At 40.4% G+C, this 18,415-nt stretch overlaps 1 protein-coding gene across 7 annotated transcripts in view; it reads left to right on the top strand.

The window, feature by feature from the left end:
• The window catches only part of pou6f1 (POU class 6 homeobox 1), a 156,098-nt gene that overhangs the window by 129,267 nt on the left and 8,416 nt on the right, over positions 1-18,415 (top strand). For 4 of the 7 annotated variants that reach the window (XM_060937326.1, XM_060937321.1, XM_060937323.1 and 1 more), the window contains 2 exons: positions 5,555-5,723; positions 5,864-5,988. In XM_060937326.1, the coding sequence (XP_060793309.1) occupies positions 5,555-5,723; positions 5,864-5,988 (294 nt within the window). Of the gene's footprint in view, positions 1-5,554; positions 5,724-5,819; positions 7,229-14,570; positions 14,806-18,415 lie in introns of those variants that run through there. The other 3 variants (XM_060937325.1, XM_060937322.1, XM_060937327.1) reach the window with 3 other exon arrangements.

The following is an 18,415-nucleotide window of genomic DNA, read 5'->3' as shown; positions in this document are numbered from 1 at the left end:
GGAGTTTTTCCTTGCCACCGTTGCCACAGGCATGCTCGTTGGGGATAGATTGGGGATAAAATTAGCTCATATTTTAAGTAATTCAAATTCTGTAAAGCTGCTTTGCGACAAATAAACTATATACAAATAAATAAATAAATAAACACTATACAAATAAACTTGACTTGACTATAAATAACCTCAAGTGACACAAAAAACATGTATTTAAAAATGTCTTTTTTTTCCCCAAAAAGTAAACCAACATTCAGAAACCAGGTATGGAAAAAAATAAATACACCCTTCCTACTTCCATAATCATTAAGAGTAATTAGCAGCCAGCTGTTACTAATGGTTACTAATGAAATGCACAGGATTAGTTAATCATCAAGAAGTGTGATTACCTCTATAAAAGAAGAACTTTTGGCAGTTTGGTATTCTGGAGCACTCAGGTGTGTGTCTGCATTATGCCAAGAAGAAAGGACATCAGCCATGACCTCAGAGAAGCAATTGTTGCTGCTCATCAATCTGGGAAGGGTTATAAGGCCATCTCCAAACAATTTGAAATTTACCATTCTACACTGAGGAGGACTGTTTACAAATGGAGAGCCTTTAAGACAGTTGCCGATCTTTCCAAGAAGAACTTCCCATGAAGATGTATTCCAGCAAATCCAGTCCAAAGACAGACCATTTAATGCTGAAAGAAAACCCCAAGAGCTACGTCATGTACAGGCCTCTTTCATGGAAGGGTGGCAAGTAAAAAGCCCTTTCTCTTCAAAGTAATTGCATCTGAACAACCCACAAAAGGTCCTTTGGACTGATGAGACCAAGGTGGAGATGTTTGGGTACACAACCTTATTTGGCAAAAAAAAATACAGCATATGACCACGAACACCTCATACCAACTGTAAGCCTGGTGGTGGTGGGGTGATGATTTGGGCTTGTTCTGCAGCCACAGGACCTGGGAAATTTGCTGTCATTAAGACTACAAATTAACTCCACTTTATACCAGAATGTTCTTGAGACAAATGTGAACGGCTTAAGCTGGACCAAAATTGGGTCATGCAACAGGACAATGATTGCAAACGCCAGCAAATCAACATCTGAAAGGCTAAAGTAGAAAAACTGAAGGTGTTGGAATCTGGATATCAACCCCATTGAGATGCTGTGGTGGGATCTTAAGAGAGCTGTGCATAAGCAAATGCCATCAAACATTTATGAATGTTTTCTCCAGAATGATGTGAGAGATGGAGAAGTTCCTACAGAAAACATTTACTTGAAGTTATTGTTGCTGTAGGTGGTTCTACATGTTACTGAGTTGTAGGGTGTACTTATTTTCCCCCACCTGGTTTCTGAATGTTGATTTTGCCTTTTGGAAAAAAGTATATATTGAAATCTATTGGGGGTGGTGTATTTATTTATTTTTAGAAGTCAGTGAGGACCACACAATGATTACGGTAATTAGGCCCCGATAGATAAATAAATAACAGACTTAAAGGAGCATGTAAACCCCCATGATTTTACATGGCTTCCCATGACCATATATAGACACTAGTTCATGGAAACATGCACCTGTATTAAAATGGATTCCTGTACAAACATCCATGGAGGAAAAAAAAAAGTTGACCCTGTCAAATATTTAAATAATATTTGCTAGCTTTGAGTGGTATATCAGATATATTCCATTTAGCTAGCATGAGGTTGAACAAGTCGAAGACAAGTTCAGTATCGTGCTAGCTGAATGGAATACATCTGATATACCATTTAAAAAAAGACAGCCAATATTATTATTATTGTTATTATTATTATACATAGACATTCGATGGAACAGTTATAGATTTTACAAAAAGTTAAGAACGGGGTAACAATATTGAATGCTGATTCTGATCTAATGTAATACAATGTTCTGTCAATCCAATGTACAGTACATGTACAAAGTCAAAGTTCTAACAATACAAATTATGCAATTCCAAAAAGCCTGAACAACAACCCAACTTACATACAAGCTATATCCAGGTTGACAGTTCAAGTTCAAAGTTACTTTTGGTAGTAGTTACAGTGGTGCTTGAAAGTTTGTGAACCCTTTAGAATTTTCTATATTTCTGCATAAATATGACCTAAAACATCATCAGATTTTCACACAAATCCTAAAAGTAGAGAAAGAGAACCCAGTTAAACAAATGAGACAAAAATATTATGCTTGGTCATTTATTCATTGAGGAAAATGATCCAATATTACATATCTGTGAGTGGCAAAAGTATGTGAACCTCTAAGATGAACCAGTGATTTCAAGGTGAAAATAGAGTCAGGTGTTTTCAATCAATGGGATGACAATCAGGTGTGAGTGGGCACCCTGTTTTATTTAAAGAACAGGGATCTATCAAAGTCTGATCTTCACAACACATGTTTGTGGAAGTGTATCATGGGACGAACAAAGGAGATTTCTGAGGACCTCAGAAAAAGTGTTGTTGATGCTCATCAGCCTAGAAAAGATGACAAAACCATCTCTAAAGAGTTTGGACTTCACCAATCCACAGTCAGACAGATTGTGTACAAATGGAGGAAATTCAAGACCATTGTTGCCCTCCCAGTGGTCGACGAACAAAGATCACTCCGAGAGCAAGGCATGTAATAGTCGGTGAGGTCATAAAGGACCCCAGGGCAACTTCCAAGCAACTGAAGGCCTCTCTCACATTGGCTAATGTTAATGTTCATGAGTCCACCATCAGGAGAATACTGAACAACAATGGTGTGCATGGCAGGGTTGCAAGGAGAAAGCCACTGCTCTCCAAAAAGAACATTGCTGCTTGTCTGCAGGTTGCTAAAGATCACGTGGACAAGCCAGAAGGCTATTGAAAAAATGTTTTGTCGACGGATGAGACCAAAATAGAACTTTTTGGTTTAAATGAGAAGCGTTATGTTTGCAGAAAGGAAAACACTGCATTCCAGCATAAGAACCTTATCCCATCTGTGAAACATGGTGGTGGTAGTATCATGGTTTGGGCCTGTTTTGTTGCATCTCGGCCAGGATGGCTTGCCATCATTGATGGAACAATGAATTCTGAAATATACCAGTGAATTTGAAAGGAAAATGTCAGGACATCTGTCCATGAACTGAATCTCAAGAGAAGGTGGGTCATGCAGCAAGACAACGACCCTAAGCACACAAGTCGTTCTACCAAAGAATGGTTCAAGAAGAATCAATTTAATGTTTTGGAATGGCCAAGTCAAAGTCCTGACCTTAATCCAGTCGAAAGGCTGTGGAAGGACCTGAAGCGAGCAGTTCGTGTGAGGAAACCCACCAACATCCCAGAGTTGAAGCTGTTCTGTACAGAGGAATGGGCTAAAGTTCCTCCAAGCCAGTGTGCAGAACTGATCAACAGTTACCGGAAACATTTAATTGCAGTTATTGCTGCACAAGGGAGGTTACACCAGATACTGAAAGCAAAGGTTCACATACTTTTGCCACTCACAGATATGTAATATTGGATCATTTTCCTCAATAAATAAATGACCAAGTATAATATTTTTGTCTCATTTGTTTAACTGGGTTTTCTTTATCTACTTGTAGGACTTCTGTGAAAATCTGATGATGTTTTAGGTCATATTTATGCAGAAATTTAGAAAATTCTAAAGGGTTCACAAACTTTCAAGCACCACTGTAATTGTGTTACATTGCAGTTGTTCAAAACAAAAGGGTTTTGCTGAGTGAAGTCCACGAGTGAAGTCCTCTTGTAAAAATCTCAATCACTTTTCCTCACCCCCAAGTAGAACTTTGACAGCATTTCCGCTATTGCTTTCTTTTCCAGTTTTTCATTCAGTGTCCATTGATATGTTTTTCTCTTGTAAATATGCATGAAGAATATCCAGTGAAGTTGGTAGCCTTTCAGGTGTTCAGTGCATCTTTCTCTTTAAATCTTCTGCTTTTAATGAAGCAAACCTCACGGCCATGTTTGTGTACAAATTGTCAGTCACTTGCTAGCACGGAAGTTTTATGTCTTCAACATGCCTCTTTTCCAGTTTTTCCATATATTTAATGCAGAAGATAAATGTGTGAAGAATATCCAGTGAAGTTTTGGTAGCCTTTCAGCACATCTTTCTCTTTCAAAATTCTCTCTAAATCTTCTGCTTTTAATGACGCAAACCTCGCAGCCACGTTTGTGTACAAACTGTCACAGTCACAGCTAGAGTGGAAGTTTTACATCTCTGACGTGTCTCTCTTCCAGTTTTTCGATGTCCATTGGTATGTTTTTCTCTTGTAAATATGCGTGAAGAATATACACTACCGTTCAAAAGTTTGGGGTCACTTTGAAATTTCCTTATTTTTGAAAGAAAAGCACTGTTCTTTTCAATGAAGATCACTTTAAACTAATCAGAAATACACTCTATACATTGCTAATGTGGTAAATGACTATTCTAGCTGAAAATGTCTGGTTTTTGGTGCAATATCTCCATAGGTGTATAGAGGCCCATTTCCAGCAACTATCACTCCAGTGTTCTAATGGTACAATGTGTTTGCTCATTGCCTCAGAAGGCTAATGGATGATTAGAAAACCCTTGTACAATCATGTTAGCACAGCTGAAAACAGTTTAGCTCTTTAGAGAAGCTATAAAACTGACCTTCCTTTGAGCAGATTGAGTTTCTGGAGCATCACATTTGTGGGGTCGATTAAATGCTCAAAATGGCCATAAAAATGTCTTGACTATATTTTCTATTCATTTTACAACTTATGGTGGTAAATAAAAGTGTGACTTTTCATGGAAAACACAAAATTGTCTGGGTGACCCCAAACTTTTGAACGGTAGTGTATAATGAAGTTTGGTAGCCTTTCGGGTGTTCAGCGCGTCTTTAGTTTCAGTTTTCAATTTATTTATTTAGTGCTTAAACCTAGCACTGGATCTTTTCTCTTTCCTAGCTGACAAATAAGTGATTGCGCGCATGTGCAGCAGAAAAGTTGTCTCATTGGATCTTCGCATGGGCTCCGATGTGTGACGTCATGTTGTCATGACAACGTGCAATATTATAACAATATTGCATGCTCATTCTCCATTGGGGAGAGTGGCTAATACATGGAGGATAAGCGATATGATAATATTGCATGCCATCAATAAACCCACTAGAAGGGAATAGAATACATGTTTTTATTCCATGGGAAAAAGTGGCTCGTACAGTATGTAGAATAATACTATATAATTCAAACTCTGCAAGAAGCTCAAGCTAAAGGAGTTAGCTTTGGAACACACAGGCTAAAAGTTTACTCCAGAACGTTGTTTAATTCTCACATAAATGTTAAATTGTTTCGAATGCCATTTTTAATGTTTGTAATGTAATCTTATTAAATGATCTTGACTTTATTTTAGAATTAATCTTGATGTTTGATATCCATTGTATACATTGTTTATTGTGGGATAATTTTGGGGGCATATTTATGAGCCGTATTCATAGAGTGATAACCAAGATCCTATTATGATTATTAACTAGAGATGTTTTTGCTGAGTATTTAAATACTGCTGCATGGTGGGCTGCTGGACTTAAATTAATGTGGGTGAAACCTTTCCATTGTGTTTTATATTTAGAGCCACAATCTGGGGTGACTGAAGAAGAGGGTATTAATCTGGAGGAGATTCGTGAATTTGCCAAAAACTTTAAGATTCGACGGCTCTCGTTGGGACTGACGCAAACCCAAGTGGGTCAAGCTCTTACGGCTACTGAGGGACCAGCTTACAGTCAGTCTGCAATCTGCAGGTGAGGTTTTTTTTTTAATCTTGCTTTATTGCTCCCTCTCGCTCCATTCATTCTGTCTCACTTTATTAATGATACATGATATCTCTGTACGTCTAGGCCTCTTAAAGATCTGAAGCATCTTAAGATCTGACCTATTTCAGGTTTGAGAAGCTTGATATAACACCTAAGAGTGCCCAGAAGCTAAAACCGGTTCTAGAGCGTTGGCTTGCTGAAGCGGAGCTCTGGAACCAGAAGGGCCAGCAAAATCTAATGGAATTTGTGGGAGGTGAGCCATCCAAAAAACGCAAACGCCGCACCAGTTTCACACCACAAGCCATCGAAGTCTTGAACAGCTATTTTGAGAAAAATGCACTTCCAACTGGGCAGGAGATCACAGAAATTGCCAAGGAACTGAATTATGACAGGGAGGTTGTACGAGTTTGGTTTTGTAACCGCAGACAGACACTGAAGAATACCAGCAAGATCAATGTGTTTCAAGTGCAGTAGAGAGTACAATACAATCCTGGGAGGACAATGAGATATATGCATGGATATGTATTGTTCTTTTGTACACGTTAAAGATTACTTTTTTTTTTTGTGTGTGTGTGTGTGAGGAGCCTCTAGGTTGGTTTTCACATTAAAAGCATTGGCACAAATGGTCAGTGTGGCACAAATCATAATCAGGTTTGTCAAAGTTTTTGCATGTGAACTTGCTCTTTGAAACACCACCACAACTGAAGAACCAATAAATTGTACAGATAGTTTTAACATTAAATAGTAATGTTTTAAAGCAAATTACTGTTTTAGGCAAAATCTCCTAAAACAGTACTTTGCTTTTACAGTGTGTGAACCTATTTGATGTTACTGCTTACACATTTGATTTCTTGTGCCATAGAATGCAGATATGATTGAATTCTCATTGATTGTTTATGCCCAGGAGCCTAACTGGCAGCTAGAAAAAACTGACTTCCACAAAAACTTAAAGTTGTTGGGGCTGTAACATTTAAATGTTTTGTTTTAGCTTTCTGCCTATTTCTGATCTTCTACAGCTAGTCTCCTGTAATAAATTCTGCCTGTCCCCTGTTTTTCTACAGTATGTATAAGAAACACCAGACAGTCATAGCACTGTGGGCTCTCCTGTCTATTTTGGAGTTGAATTATGAGCAAGATGTTGATGCATACTGATGTCTATTCATTTAAATACAGAATTTTAGAAGTATAAAATATTTAGCTTTTCGCTGAATAACCTAAGAGAAATGACATTTACTGTTACTTTATAGAAATGTGATAATCTCACTGATGAGTAAGTCTCTGTATTAAATAAAATTCTGTTTGTAATGCAAACGTCTGCCTCAGGTAGACATACAGTGGGAATAGGTATAGGACAGGGTTTCCCTAATCTGTTCCTCACCCTTTAGACTGCTGAACTTATTTAAAAGTTCAGTTTTACTTGGCAGTTTTACATGGCTTTTCATCCAAGTTCTAAAACTAAATAGAGAGCCCAATTAAACATCCATCCATCATCTGTAGCCGCTTATCCTGTCCCACAGGGTTGCAGGCAAGCTGGAGCCAATCCCAGCTGACTATTAGCCCTTTTCCACCAAATCAGTTCCAGGGCTGGTTCGGGGCCAGTGCTGGTGCTGGTTCATAACTCGTTCAACTTGCAAGCCAGCTGAGAACCAGTTTGCTTTTCCATAGCTCGGGGTGCTAAGGGGAGCCACATCATTACGTCACTGTATACATCAATTACATCGCTGTGTTTGCATAAACCTTGGCGCGAACATCGAAGCAACAACAACACAAAGAAGAAGAAGCAGCAACAACAACAATAATGGATGACTGCTGCTTTACTGCATCCATGATATCTCGTCGCTTATTTAAAAATGGCGACCTTTCGCGGTCTCACTATTGTTGTTGGTCTTAACAACTCCGCCCCCCCGCTGACGTAAGCGGTTTTTTCCTCTGGTCCAGCAAAGAGCTGGTGCTAGCCTGGAACTGGTTTTTCTGGCCCCAGAGCCAGTTCTTTGTCAGTGGAAACAGAAAACCCGGTTCCAAACTAAGCACTGGCCCCGAACCAGCCCTGGAACTGATTTGATGGAAAAGGGGCATCTGGGCGAGAGGTGGGGTACACCCTGGACAAGTAGCCAGGTCCCAATTAAACAAATGAATGAAAAACATTATAGTTTTTATACTTCTTTATTGAGCAAAATTATATAATATTAAATATCTTTGTCAGAAAATGTATGTGGGGCGGCACGGTGGTGTAGTGGTTAGCGCTGTCGCCTCACAGCAAGAAGGTCCTGGGTTCGAGCCCCGGGGCTGGCGAGGGCCTTTCTGTGTGGAGTTTGCATGTTCTCCCCGTGTCCGCGTGGGTTTCCTCCGGGTGCTCCGGTTTCCCCCACAGTCCAAAGACATGCAGGTTAGGTTAACTGGTGACTCTAAATTGACCGTAGGTGTGAATGTGAGTGTGAATGGTTGTCTGTGTCTATGTGTCAGCCCTGTGATGACCTGGCGACTTGTCCAGGGTGTACCCCGCCTTTCGCCCGTAGTCAGCTGGGATAGGCTCCAGCTTGCCTGCAACCCTGTAGAAGGATAAAGCGGCTAGAGATAATGAGATGAGATGAGATGAGAAAATGTATGTGAACCTTTAGAAAGAAGAGTTAATTTAAAGGGGTGAGTTGACCAGGCCTGCTCATGGTTCAGGAACATAAACTTGGGTCTTCACTATCAAAGTCTGGTCTTCACCATACAGATTTATGGAAGTGTGCCATGCCTTAATCAAAGGAGACTCTTGAAGCTGCACCAGTGTGAGTTTTTACACTGTGAGCCAGTGTTCCGCAACCAGAGGCGTGATGTGTAATAACGGAGCCTTGGTGTCTAAGGTGATGCCTACACATCAGAAACATGAAAACCCCAATCATACCAGTGCTGCTTTCAAAACAATGGCCAGTGATCTTGTTAGCTGTCACATTTATACCCCTCTTCAATCACAAGCATAGTTACTGAGCATCTTATGGACATGTGATCACTTCTGTTAAATAATTCACCTTTAAGGGAAGTAACAGTCTCAATATATGCAACATTTTTGGTGTCCTTTAGCCAAGCCGACTTTTTTGGAGAGAGAAAAAAAAAGTGTTACAGAAAACTGCACTCGCAAAAACAGAGAGAAAGTAAGTCAAGGGTCATGAGGAAGAGAGAAGTTGAGAGACTCAATGGGAGCAACATGTTTGTGGGATCAGTAATATGTTGAGGAGAAAGTGAAGAGAAGTAGGAAGTGATTTGAGGCAGAAAGGCGTGTGGACCTTCGACGCTGTAGATGGAGGTGTTTGAATAAGCACTGGTCTCTGAAAGAAGAAGGTTGAAGTAAAAAATGCCACACTGCTGTCCCGCCATACCGACTGTCCCTTTTACACAGACGTCGATTCCAGCTCAGTTACTACCAGTCACTTTGGCCCAGAGGAGGAACAGACAGACACGCCCCCCCCCCCCCCCCCCCCCCCGCATTTGGACATTTTATACAGAATGCAAGGCGGAATAAAGGCGCAAGTTTTCTACCTTGAACAGGCTGTGGAAAAGAGGCTTCAATGTTCATGATTCCACCATCAGGCAAGCACTAAACAAGAACAGTGTGCATGGCCGTATAGCAAGGAGGAAGCCACTAATCGCCACAAAGAACACTGCTGCCTGTCTAAAGTTTGCTCAAGACCATTTGGATGAGCCAGAAGAATGTTCTGGGGACAAATTAATCCAAAATAGAACTTTTTGGTTTAAATGAAAAGCGTTAGATTTGGCAAAAACCAAATACAGCTTTCCAAGATAAAACCCTCATCCCAACCATGAAGTATGGGGGTGGCGATATCATGGTTTGGGGCTACTTTGCTGCCTCAGGTCCAGGATGGTTTCCCATCATTGAATGACCTATGATTTCTATGTTGTGCCAGCAAATTCTACAGGCGAATGTAAGGATATCTGTATGTGAACTGGAGCTTATCTGTAAGTGGATCATGCAGCAAGACAACAACCCTGAGCACACAAGAAGGTCTGAAAATAAATGGTTAAAGCAGAAGAAATGTAACATTTTGGAATAACTAATCAAAGTGACCTTAACCAAACATAAATTTTGTGGAAAGATTGAAAAAGCATAGTTTCATGCAAAGAAGCCCACCAACATCACAGAGTTGAAACAGAGGAATGACCCAAAATTTCTCCAGCCTGTTGTGTAGGATTGATCACCAGTTACTGGAAACAATTTATATGACTGGTAACATTTATGTATCATGCTACAGATGGTTATTGCTGCTCAAGGGGGTCACCAGTTACTAAAAAGTAAAGGTTCACATACTTTCTCAGACAAAACTATTTCACGTATAATTTTGCTCAGTACATAAATATAAAAACTACAGTGGTTTTGCATTTGTTTAATTGGGTTCTCTTTATCAAATTTTATGACTTGCATGAAGATCTGTTCACATTTTAGAACAAATCTATGCAGTAGTAGTAGTAGTAGTAATAATAATAATAATAATTATTATTATTATGGGCAGCACGGTGGTGTAGTGGTTAGCGCTGTCGCCTCACAGCAAGAAGGTCCGGGTTCGAGCCCCGTGGCTGGCGAGGACCTTTCTGTGCGGAGTTTGCATGTTCTCCCCGTGTCCGCGTGGGTTTCCTCCGGGTGCTCCGGTTTCCCCCACAGTCCAAAGACATGCAGGTTAGGTTAACTGGTGACTCTAAATTGACCGTAGGTGTGAATGTGAGTGTGAATGGTTGTCTGTGTCTATGTGTCAGCCCCGTGATGACCTGGCAACTTGTCCAGGGTGTACCCCACCTTTCGCCCGTAGTCAGCTGGGATAGGCTCCAGCTTGCCTGCGACCCTGTAGAACAGGATAAAGCGGCTACAGATAATGAGATGAGATTATTATTATTATTATTATTAAATTTATATATTGCCTTTCTCACATCCAAGGTCACTTTACAGTTGGGGGGGGTCCACTAAAAGAGGGTCAGAATGTCATTCCAGTGGCATAGTGACCTACAGTCCCACCAAAAAGCGCATGAAGATAAATCCCCCACCGCCTGCACAGCCACCGTGACACTGCTGGGCAACATCGCTCAGAACACCACACAATAGATCCACAAAGTGAGCCCAGAAGCACCGCTGCACAGAGCGCCGATATGTCCCAAACCACTTGCACAGCCATCGCGACGCCACTGAGCAACATCGCTCGGAACACTGCACCAAGCACAGAAGCACCGCCGCACAGAACTCTGGACAACCCCGATGTTAAAAGAGCAACAAGCTCACTGCAGTCCATAGCGAGGAGCACAGCCATCACCCATGGCTGACCAAGGCCTGAAGGGAACCAATGCCCACAACTGGGTCTGGAGCTACACCACAACCAGCAGACAAAACATTAAAAAAAACAAACAAACAAAAAAATCATCAAACTATACAAACAAAAAGAAAAACAAAGGGAGAAAAAAAAGAAAAACAAAAAGCTCCGGTGAGAAGCGGAAGCCAAAATGCGCACAGTGTACTTTTAGCCAGAAACGGAAATAATGTCCAATACAGAAATTTACAGAACAAATACAGAAAATTGTAAAGGTTTCAAAACTTGGAGCCTTCATGATTGGTTTTAAGAATGAAGAGTATGGTGAAGGGGTTCACAATTTCTTTTTTTTTTAATAGCAAAACTTATAGCATGTTATAGAAAATGAAATCATGGTTTTGTTTCACAAATACAGCTCTGGAAAAAAAAGTAAGAGACCATTGTAAAATTATCAGTTTCTCTGATTTTTACTATATATCGATATGTGTTTGAGGAACATGAACATTTGTTTTATTCCATAAAATCAAGTCAAGTCAACTTTATTGTCAAATATGCTATACATGCTCCACATACAGCACAGATGAAATTTCAGTCCTCTCTGACCCACGGTGCAAACAGGCAATGCAATAAATAAAAATAGAATAACTGAAATAAACAATATAAACAGTATAAACACTCTAGATAAGAAATAGGCATAGACTAAACACACATTTATATATATATATATATATATATATATATATATATATATATATATATATATATATATATAAATTGGAGCAAAAGGACATAAAATAAACAGTCAAGGGCACTTGAGGTATAGCAGGCAAACATGAAATAAGTAGTATAAACAACAAACTAATAGCTGTTAAGGTGAGGTAGTGCGGAATAGTGCAAATGAGCGAGGTAAAGTGAAATGTGCAGTCCCTGAGTTCAGTGTGCGAATGAATGTTGAGAGTGTGTGTGTGTGTGTTGGGGGGGGGACTGTGAGGGTGACATGATGTCAGATGCTGAAGGGGGGCAGGGGTGTGTGCGGGCAGAATCTGTGGCAGGGGGCAGAGGGGGGAGGAGGGGCAGAACAGGGAGGGAGTTGAGCCTCCTGACTGCCTGGTGAAAGAAACTGTCCTTGAGCCTGCTGGTTTTGGCCTGGAGACTCCGCAGTCTCCTCCCCGACAGCAGCAGGCTGAAGAGGCTGTGAGATGGGTGGGTGGGGTCACCTGCAAGCCTGATGGCTTTGCGGGTGAGGCGGGAGTTATAGATATCCATAAGAGAAGGGAGAGAGACACCAATGATCCTCTCAGTTGTTCTCACGATGCACTGTAGAGTCTTGCAGCAGGACACGGTGCAGGCGCCGTACCACACGGTGATGCAGCTGGTCAGGATGTTCTCGATGGTGCCTCTGTAGAATGTGTGCATGATGGGGGCCGGAGGTCTTGCTCTCCTCAGTTTGCAGAGGAAGTACAGACGCTGTTGAGCTTTTTTGGCCAGTGATGCGGTGTTGTTGCTCCAGGACAGGTCTTCAGAGATGTGCACACCCAGAAACTTGGTGCTGCTCACCCTCTCCACTGCAGCACTGTCGATAGTTAGTGGAGCATGCTGGGTGTGCACTCTCCTGAAGTCCACAACAATCTCCTTCGTCTTCTCCACGTTCAGGCGGAGATTGTTGTCCTTGCACCACATGGCCAAGTGGCTCACCTCACTCCTGTAGATTGTCTCATCGCCATTGTTGATGAGACCCACTAACAACTACTAACATTTCCCCCAAATTCCACATAAAAATTATGTGCATAAAAATCCACTTGGAGCATTTAATTGCAGAAAATGACAACTGGTCAAAATGAAAAAAGAAAGTGTTTTCAGACCTTAAGTAATGCATAGAAATCAAGATCATATTAAATTTTAAACACAGTACTAATGGTTGAACTTGGGATTAGTTCATAAATCAATATTTGGTGGAATAACCCTAAAATTTAATCACAGCTTTCATGTGTCTTGGCATGCTCTCCATTAGTCTTTCACGTTGCTCTTGGGTGACTTTATGCCACTCCTGGCACAAAAATTCAAACAGCTCAGCGTTGTTTGATGGCTTGTGACCATCCATCTTCCTCTTGATCACATTCCAGAGGTTTTCAAAGGGGTTCAGGTCTGGAGATTGGGCTGGCCATGACAGGGTCTTGATCTTGTGGTCCTCCATCCACACCTTGATTAACCTGGCTGTGTGGCATGGAGTCTTGTCCTGCTGGAAAACTCAGTCCTTCAAGTTAAGGAACATTGTCAGAGCAGAAGGAAGCAGGTTTTCTTCCAGGATAACCTTGTACATGCCTTGATTCATGTGTCCTTCACAAACAAAAAAGATTGCCCCATTCCAGCCTTGCTGAAGCACCCCCAGATCATCAGCAATCCTCCACCAAATTTCACAGTAGATGTGAGACACTATGGCTTGTAGACCTCTTTAGGTCTCCGCCTAACCATTAGATGACCAGGTGATGGGAAAAGCTGAAAGTTGGACTCATCAGAGAAGATGACCTTCCTCTAGTCCTCTCTGGTCCAATCCTTATGGTATTTAGCAAACCTTAGCCTGGCTCTTCTTTGCTTCTCATTGATGAAGGGCTTTTTTTCTAGCTATGGATGACTTCAAACCCACCCGGAGGAGCCTGTTTTGAACCGTCCTTCATGTAGACTTAACCCCAGCTGCCATTTGCCATTCTTTTTGTAGGTCACTTGATGTCATCCTACGGTTGTTGAGTAACATATCGAAGGAGTTGATGATCATCCCAGTCAGTGGAGAGTCATTTTCACCCTCTGCCAGTCTTTAATTTTGTTGTCCCCAATGTCTGTTGCTTGACCTTGTTCTTATGATTCTTATGACCATTGTTCCTATGAACAATGTCTTTGACATTCTGAGGATGGAAGCAACCTGACACTCATTGTATCCCTCTGCCAGTAAAGCCAGAATTGATCCCTTCTTTTTCTCATGCAAAATTTTTCTTTTTAACTCTTTTGGAATGATGAATAGATATTTTTGTATTCTGATTCAATTTAAGGTACTGTTTTTTTTACCATCCAAACTGGCCCTATTGCAAGAGGATTAGTGATGACCGCAGCAGTGGTTTTTATACTTAAATAAGATTTGGTTCAAGTGATCATCTCATCAGTCCCTCATTAAGTAAAATGAGGTAAAATGAAGTAAAATGCTTGTGTTGGAATTCCAGCACAGACACTGGAATGAAATGGCTGCCATACGTACAAATGCTGATTTAAGAAAAAATTGAAGTGGTCTCTTAATTTTTTCCAGCAAAGTAGGTGTTTTTAATCTTAAATGTTATGAGTAAATGTGTTTTGTTTAAGAGCTGTAGCTCAGCATTTAATCAGATAACTGTTTTGATCAATCAGGTTTTAGCAGGCATTTGACAAGGCTCCCATTAAATGTGCTATATATAATAATCTTAGTTTAAAACATTCCAAATTAACCAAAATTATCAATAGAATGTGAAGAAATGTTTTTATGTCATGTCGAAGACATCTATGTATTGTGTTGCAGACATATCTACTGAAGTTAGCATGCTAACCAGCTACCCCCAGTCCATCCTGTCTCATAATACCACTTTGTACCTCAAGAGGTGATGGTGAGTCACTGTATCATCCAGTCTGCCCTCAGTCCAAAATGACAGGAGAATTACTAGTGCATCTCAAAAAATTAGAATACCATGAAAAAGTTCCTTTTTTTCATAATTTAATTCAAAAAGGTAAACTTTCATATATTCTATATTCATTACATGTAAAGTGAAATATTTAAAGCCTTTTTTGTTTTAATTTTGATGATTATGGCTTATAGCTCATGAAAATCAGAAATCCAGTATCTCAAATTATTAGAATATTCCCTAAGATCAATCAAAAAAGGATTTACAATACAGAAATGTCCAACTTCTGAAAAGTATATTCATTTATACACTCAATACTTGGTTGGGGCTCCTTTACCATGAATTACTGTATCAATGCAGTGTGGCATGGAGGTGATCAGTCTGTGGCACTGCTGAGGTGTTACTGAAGCCCAGGTTGCTTTGATAGTGGCCTTCAGCGTATCTGTATTTTTGGGTCAGGTGTTTCTCATCTTCCTCTTGACAATACCCCATAGATTTTCTATGGGGTTCAGGTCAGGCAAGTTGGCTGGCCAATCAAACACAGTAATATCATGGTCAGCAAACCATTTGGTAGTAGCTTTGGCACTGTGGGTAGGTGCTAAGTCCTGCTGGAAAAGGAAATCAGCATCTCCAAAAAGCTCGTCAGCAGATGGAAGCATGAAGTGCTCTAAAATCTCCTGGTAGATGGCTGTGTTGACTTTGGACTTGATAAAATACAGTGGACCAACACCAGCAGATGACATGGCACCCCAAATCATCACAGACTGTGGAAACTTCACACTGGGCTTCAAACACCTTGGATTCTGTGCCTCTCCACTCTTCCTCCAGACTCTTGAACCGTGATTTCCAAATTAAATGCAAAATGTACTTTCATCTGAAAAGAGGACTTTGGACCACTGAGCAGCAGTCTATTTCTTTCTCTCCTTAGCCCAGATAAGACACTTCTGACATTGTCTCTGGCTCAGGAGTAGCTTGATATTAGGAATGCAAAAGTTGTATCCCCTTTCTTGAAGATGTCTGTTCGTGATGGGTCTTGATACACTGACACCAGCCTCAGTCCACTCCTTGTGAAGCTCTCCCAAGTTCTTGAATCAACTTTTCTTGACAATCCTCTCAAGACTGCGGCCATCCCTGTTGCTTGTGCACCTTTTCCAGCCACCCTTTTCAGCAATGACCTTTTGTGGCTTACCCTCCTTGTGGAGGGCATCAGTGATCATCTTCTGGACAACAGTCAAGTCAGCAGTCTTCCCCATGATTGTGGTTGTGTGTACTGAACTAGACCGAGAGATACACTGTGTTCATACTGTTTTACTCAAACTCGAAATGAAATATTCTAATATTTTGAGATGGGGTTTTTTTTTATGTTTTTGTACTGTATGCCATACTGATTAAAATTAAAATAGAAAAATGCTTAAAACATTTTAGTTTATGTGTAATGAGTCTATAATATATAACTTTTTCACAATATTCTAATTTTTTGAGATGCACTAGTAGTGTTGCCCCCAGGGCACATTCTCACCTCTTTTTCAGTCATGTTGAAGGTACTGCCCCGGTTGTAGAGAATGTTAAGTCACATTTAAAATATTCAAAATTAACCAAAAGTATCAATAGAATGCAGGGCTTTGAACCAGAATTTTTTTCCTATTGGTTCGTTCCGAACAGAAACGGAATTTTAACGTTTCCGGTTTTGGGTTCCACCATTAAATAGACGTTCCCGAACCGGTTAGAACAAAAAAAATTCATTCCCGGAACGGTTAATTACGTTCCCTGTCAGCTGTTTAACAAATGGCTATAAAATTATGTCTCCGTCTCATCCAGCTTAAGCCAAATGTAGGCTAATTCTATTACAACCTTCATTAAATAAGACAAGAAATAATTCAAAACAATTATTATTTCAAATGTTGGCGATTTGGATTCTCAGTATGTCTTCCCATCTACACAAACAGAAAAAGTGCCAAAAATGAAAGATAATTCGTTTAGTGTGTTACCAAAGGCTAGTCAGGCCCTATAGAGGGCTACCGCATGACGTCACCGCGCCACGAGATTTTGTTAGGCGCCATATTGGAAGACCAAGTACACATCTATGCAAGTACATACATTCATAAAACAAACTACACCTGAAATGTAGCCAGAGCCGGTTCTGCCCTAATCTGGACCCGGGTGCAACATCGCGCAAACCCCCCCCCCCCCCCCCCAAAAAAAAAAAAACCAGTCTAAATCAGGACAACCATCACATAACTATAAACATTTTATATCAACTATTTTAACTAAATGGGCTATAATAAATAAGCCTGCAGGCAGCCACGGCGGGCTGCCTCAGAAAAGTAACCATTCAATGGCACAACTGAAAGCCTGCAGCCACGGTGGGCTGCCTCAGAAAAGTAACCATTTGTCCTACCTTAAAACTCGTTTTGCATTTTCTGCCTCCTTTTTTGTATTTTCAACCCTCCGTTTATTTTCTTTCCTTTTCTGAAAACCCGATTTGTGTCCAGACATTTTGTTCTGCTACCAACGAACTAACTCGTCAGGTCTCGTCTCTCGAGCCCGCGATGATTCCCGTGGGAAGGGCAACAACTGATACATTTTTACAAACAGCCAATAGGGAGGTTGCATCATTCAGGCTCTTCTTTGCTTAGACGCTCAGTAATTCACTTATCACATGGAGACGTGATAGCAGTCCACCTTCCCGCTCTCTCCATTCAGTCAGTGAACGTCACACAGGAAGTGAACCTCAGCGGGTCATAGAAACTTGCGCAGGAGAAGAATGGCTTTTTTATTTGTAGGCTACGGAAACTTTGAGGAACGAAATAAAAACCGGTATTAACCGGTTACCATTATTTTTAATAAGCGTTTCTGTTCCGGAACATAAAAAATAATAAAGTTTCTGGTTTCGTTTCTGTTCCATGTGAAATAGAAAAAGTTCCCGGTTTTCGTTTTCGTTCCTTAGGGTTCAAAGCCCTGATAGAATGTAAAGAAATACATTTTTATGTTATGTCGAAGACATCTATGTATTGTGAACAACATGTTCATCGTGTGAGGAACACACTCTGTTACCTGAGCCTGCTACAGTGGTTACCTGCTTACCTTTTGATTTGTTTGGCTAAAAAGTTGGTTAAATCAGTCAAATCTGATTGAGAAAGAAAGAGATGGAGAAGGGAACAGCGAAAGAAAAGTGACAGACTTGTCTTGTTCCTCTACACTATTGGAATTCTAAGGATTTTCTTCTTATTACTGTTATTCTTATTGTTCACTAACACATGATGGATGGCCTGATAAAAATCCCAAACATTGTTACATGGTGCAAAATTCTCACTGCTACTCAGAGAAGTAAAGAGAGCAGTATCACCTTAATGGTGGCACTATAGTGCACCATTTTGCTGATATTTTGCAAGATATTTTGTTACATATCTTCAGAACTGTAAAGCAAACACTCCAACATTTTTTCTTGACTTTTGCTTAATTGGTTGATTTGGTTCAAATTTTTGCCATGTTGGATTTTTTGCTAGTTTCCAAAAATTACTTTTGTGAACTAGTCCTAAAATTTTGACTGCTCTTCGCAACTTTTTAAGCTTTTGAAACTTTTATCTTTGGCCACTCATTTATGACAGTTTGCATAATATGTAAAATGTGCTTATGCAAACTTATCGTAAAGTCATGCAACTTACTCAAATTGGCCATGGGGGTGCTGATCATGCTTTTTTCCCCACATACACTACCGTTCAAAAGTTTGGGGTCACTTTGAAAT

The sequence above is a fragment of the Neoarius graeffei genome, chromosome 13 (assembly GCF_027579695.1).
Source record: "Neoarius graeffei isolate fNeoGra1 chromosome 13, fNeoGra1.pri, whole genome shotgun sequence".
NCBI classification, from domain to species: domain Eukaryota; kingdom Metazoa; phylum Chordata; class Actinopteri; order Siluriformes; family Ariidae; genus Neoarius; species Neoarius graeffei.
This window is presented reverse-complemented; position numbering and strand designations above follow the sequence as displayed.